Source organism: Thamnophis sirtalis, unplaced genomic scaffold, assembly GCF_051295495.1.
Source record: "Thamnophis sirtalis isolate CommonGarterSnake01/CBP01778 unplaced genomic scaffold, rThaSir2_p1.2 scaffold_2, whole genome shotgun sequence".
NCBI classification, from domain to species: Eukaryota; Metazoa; Chordata; class Lepidosauria; order Squamata; family Natricidae; genus Thamnophis; species Thamnophis sirtalis.
The window spans coordinates 53,523,096-53,527,837 of record NW_028261382.1 but is presented as its reverse complement, the minus strand read 5'-3'; the positions used below and the strand labels follow the sequence as shown (position 1 = coordinate 53,527,837).

General features: G+C 47.0%; 1 protein-coding gene across 1 annotated transcript; it reads left to right on the top strand.

Annotated features, from left to right (window-relative positions):
• The first annotated feature begins 6 nt into the window (after positions 1-6).
• Positions 7-4,386, top strand: SLC35E4 (solute carrier family 35 member E4). Its single transcript, XM_014072467.2, is given in 4 exon segments — positions 7-425; positions 427-766; positions 2,712-2,887; positions 2,890-4,386. Coding segments are annotated over 4 exon segments (1,077 nt in total). The 5' UTR covers positions 7-110; the 3' UTR covers positions 3,136-4,386.
• Positions 4,387-4,742: the final 356 nt, after the last annotated feature.

Below are 4,742 nucleotides of genomic sequence, written 5' to 3'. Positions count from 1 at the left end.
AACCGAGCAGCCCTCTTTGGCTAGGAAAGGACATTCCAGACCAGTGGAGACGCTTGTCCCGGTTGCAAAAGAACCGTGCCAATTCACTGTCGTTGTCCCCACCCCGCCCCATGTGCCTGCCAGCAGGGAAGAAGCACGATGCCGTGATGGGCTCAGCCACCGGAGCCTGGTTGCTCCCGCCCTGGAAGCAGGATCCCGGGCAACGCTGGGGGCGGAGGCTGCTTTCCCGGTGGGGCCACAGCCTGCCCCTGGTGGCCACCGTCGTGACGTGGCTGGCCACGGGCTCCACCATGTCCGGCCTGAACAAGTGGATCTTCGCCACCCACAATTTCCGCTACCCGGTCTTGCTGTCCTCCTTACACATGTTGACGGCGGTGGTGGTGGGGAGGCCTCTCGCCAGGCTCCGGGCCAGAGGAGGAGGAGGGAGGAGGAGGCTCCGGCTACCCGTCCCTCCACCCCAAAACCCGGCTCCGGGTTTTCCTGCTGAGCCTGACCTTCTGCGCTAGCGTGGCTTTTGGGAACCTGGGGCTCAACCACGTCCAGCTGGACTTTGCCCAGATGGTGTATACCACGACCCCGCTCTTCACCCTCACCCTCTCGGAGCTGCTCCTGCGGAAGCGCCATCACCCCTTGCAGTACGCGGCCATGGGCCCCATTTGCTTGGGGGCCGCCCTGAGCTTCGTGGGCGAGGTGCACTTCGACCAAGCTGGATGCTGCTTCCTCTTCGCCGCCACCTTCCTGCGAGGCCTGAAGTCCATTCAGCAGAGTAAGTGAGCCGGGGGGTGGGGGGTGGCGAAGGCAGGCTTGCACCAACGGAGGCCGCAGGAAAGTGGGGGGGGGGGCATCAACTCCACCTCAGGTGGCCCAAGGTTGAGAAAGATTGTTCTAGTGTTGAGTTGCTAAGCGTCTCTCCCTCTCGCTAATCTGTCTGTCTGTCTATCTATTGTTTATCTATCATCTATATTATTCTATCAGTATCTATATTGTCTCTATCTGTCCATGTAGAATCTATCTATCTATCTATCTATCTATCTATCTATCTATCTATCTATCTATCTATCTATCTATCTATCTATCTATCTATCTATCATCTATGTCTCTCTCCGTCTCCATCCATCCATCCATCCATCCATCCATCCCTCCATCCATCTTATCCATCTATCTATGTCTTTCTTTCTGCCTCGATCCATCCATCCATCCAGGTATCCAGCCATCTATCTACCTACCTACCTATCTATTTATCTACCTACCTACCTACCTACCTACCTATTTACCTATCTTTATCTACCTACCTATCTATTAATCTATCTATCTATCTATCTATCTATCTATCTATCTATCTATCTATCTATCTATCTATCTATCTATCTATCATCTATCTATCTATCTATCATCTATCTATCTATCTACATCTATCTATCATCTATCTATCTATCTATCTATCTATCTATCTATCTATCATCTATTCTATCTATCTATCTATCTATCTATCTATCTATCTATCATCTATCTATCTATCTATCTATCATCTATCTATCTATCTATCTATCTATATCTACCTACCTACCTACCTACCTACCTACCTATTACCTATCTGTATTTATCTACCTACCTATCTATTTATCTACCTATCTATTTATCTACCTACCTATCTATTATCTATTATCTATCTATCTATCTATCTATCTATCTATCTATCTATCTATCTATCTATCTACCTACCTACCTACCTACCTACCTACCTACCTACCTACCTACCTACCTACCTACCCACTACTACCTATCTGTATTTATCTACCTACCTATCTATTTATCTACCTAACTATTTATCTACCTACCTACTTATCTTTATCTATCTATCTATCTATCTATCTATCTATCTATCTATTCTATCTATCTATCTATCTATCTATCTATCTATCTATCTATCTATCTACCTACCTACCTACCTACCTACCTACCTACCTACCTACTACCTACTACCTACCTACCTACCTATCTATGTATTTATCTACCTACCTATCTATTTATCTACCTATTTATCTAGCTACCTACCTACCTACTACCTATCTATCTATTTATCTACCTACCTACTACCTATCATCTATCTATGTCTCCATCCATCCATCCATCCATCCATCCATCATCTATCTATGTCATTTATCTATATAAATGATATAGATATATAATTTAGCATCATTTCTTACTCCCTTACCTTCGCTAATCTATCCTATGTTTCCCCAACGCTTTATATCTTGCTCTTGAATACATGCTTGTGTATTTAATATTTTCTTTTCTGTTTTCCCCCTCTCCCCCTCCTTTCATTTAATAGTGCATCGTCTGTGTTCTCTATCTCCTCCTTTCTTTTCTAGCTTCCTTTCTCTAGCCAATCATAAAATCTTCTCCATGTCTTGGAAGTTCACCGATTCCTCTTTATCCTTTATTTTCACTGTCAACCTGTTTCATCTCTCCACAATCTAGTATCTTTTTTTTTTATTATCTCTTCCACCTGTTGGTAACTTATTTCATTTCCAGTTTGGGGCAAATACAATTCTCGCTGCTGTAGTTGACGTGTATAATCAAATAAGTACGTTTCTCTGGGATAACGCCTAGTAAAACTGGTCTGAATTCTATTTCTTGTTGTAACATTTTCGTTTGCCCCCAAAGACCCTGAAGCTTTGCCGATCCTCTCCTTGTCTGCCCACCTACAGGTATCCTTCTGCAGGAGGAGCAGCTGGATTCCTTGAGGCTCCTGTGCTTGACTTCGCTGCCCAGCTTCTGCCTTCTCTTCGTAGCCGCGCTGGGCATGGAGGTGGGCTCAGCCTGGGAGGGCCTATTGGCCTACGAGGCCAGCCTCTGGAACTGCGTGCTGCTCAGCTGCCTGGGGCTCGGTCCTTTACAACCCTGTCCAGCTTCTGCATCCTCTCGCTGACCTCCGCCCTCACCATCCACGTCCTGGGGAACTTCAACGTGGTGGGGAACCTGCTCCTCTCCCGCTGGCTGTTCGGAAGCCACCTGACTTGGCTGAGCTATGTGGGCATCGCCCTCACCCTGCTGGGCGTCCTCGTGTACCATCACTCGGAGGGGATCGCCGCTTGTTGGCGCTCGCTGGCGGGCCCGGCCAAAAAAGAGTAGGGGGGTGGGGGTGGACTCAGAATGGGCTGGAAGAAGCTACCGTTCTGACTGCGAGCTCATCCTCTTCTTTCTGCTGGCCTTGGGAATCTCCTTGTAACTCCTATTGTCGGTCAGCATCGGCAAACAACAGCCTGCATATGGGAAAATCCTATTGCGGGCAGAGTAAACCACTGAAGGCTGAATATGCACAACAAAGATGAGCTGTAGATTATGGTTTGGGAACGTCAAAAGCAGGGTTGCACCACATCCTGTGAGTCCCCAACCATTGGATTGGCTTAGTTTAAGCCATCTGAGTTTGGCTAAGTCCGCCCAAAATGCTTTGAGAAGGAAGCTTTATTTTTTTCTCTCCAAACACATCCCTGTGATTCGAATTATTTTGTAATTCTGGGCAAGAATAACCGCAAAGAGTTTTTAAGAATACTTTTGCCTGCCCGGCGCAGGCGAGTGTGAGGCAAATTCTTTTAGATTTAGTTTTGTTTGTTTTTAAATTAAGATATTCCCAAGTTTGTCTTCTAAAATCTGATCTATGGGAAGGGAAGTTACTTTTCATTCATAATTGTGTCTGTCAACCTTGGCCACTTGGCATAAGAACCGTGGTGGCGCAGTGGTTAGAGTGCAGTACTGCAGGCTACTTCTGCTGCCTGCCAGCTGCCTGCAATTTGACAGTTCGAATCTCACCAGGCTCAAGGTTGACTCAGCCTTCCGTCCTTCCGAGGTCGGTAAAGTGAGGACCTAGACTGCTGGGGGCAATATGTTGTCTCTGTAAACCGCTTAGAGAGAGGTTGTAAAAGCACTGTAAAGCGGTATATAAGTCTAAGAGCTATTGCTAATGAAGATGTACAGACTTCAACTCCCAAAATTCCCCAATCATCTTAGCTGGCTGGTTGGGGAATGCTGGGAATTGAAGTCCGCCCATCTTCAAGTTATCAAGGTTAAGAAACACGGCTTCATAAGACGTCCTGCAGATTTCGTGCACCTTTTGCAAGGTTTGTTGAGGGTTTATTTATTTTTACACTGCCGTATGGATTCCTGGGGATTCAACTGTAATTCCAAACACAACAGAAGGACACAGCTTGACATCTGCAGAAGGCCCCAGCGCTATTCTAAGCTATTATGTTGGAGAAGCGCCCAGATTTCCCAGTGGTGAAATGCAAATATTTTTACTACTGATTCTGTGGGCGTGGCTTGGTGTGCATGGCGTGGCTTGGTGTGCAGGGGAAGGATACTGCAAAATCTCCACTCCCTCCCCACTCCAGGAGAAGGATAATGCAAAATCTCCATTCCCTCTCCATCCTGGAGGAAGGATACTGCAAAATCTCCACTCCCTCCACACTCCAGGGGGAAGGATACCGCAAAATCTCAATTCCCTCCCCACTCCAGGGGAAGGATACTGCAAAATCTCCATTTCCTCTCCATCCTGGGGGAAGGATACCGCAAAATCTCCATTTCCTCTCCATCGTGGGGGAAGGATACCGCAAAATCTCCATCCCCACCCCACTCCAGGGGGAGGGATACTGCAAAATCTCCATTTCCTCTCCATCCTGGGGGAAGGATACCGCAAAATCTCCATTCCCCTCCCCACTCCAGGAGAAGGATAATGCAAAATC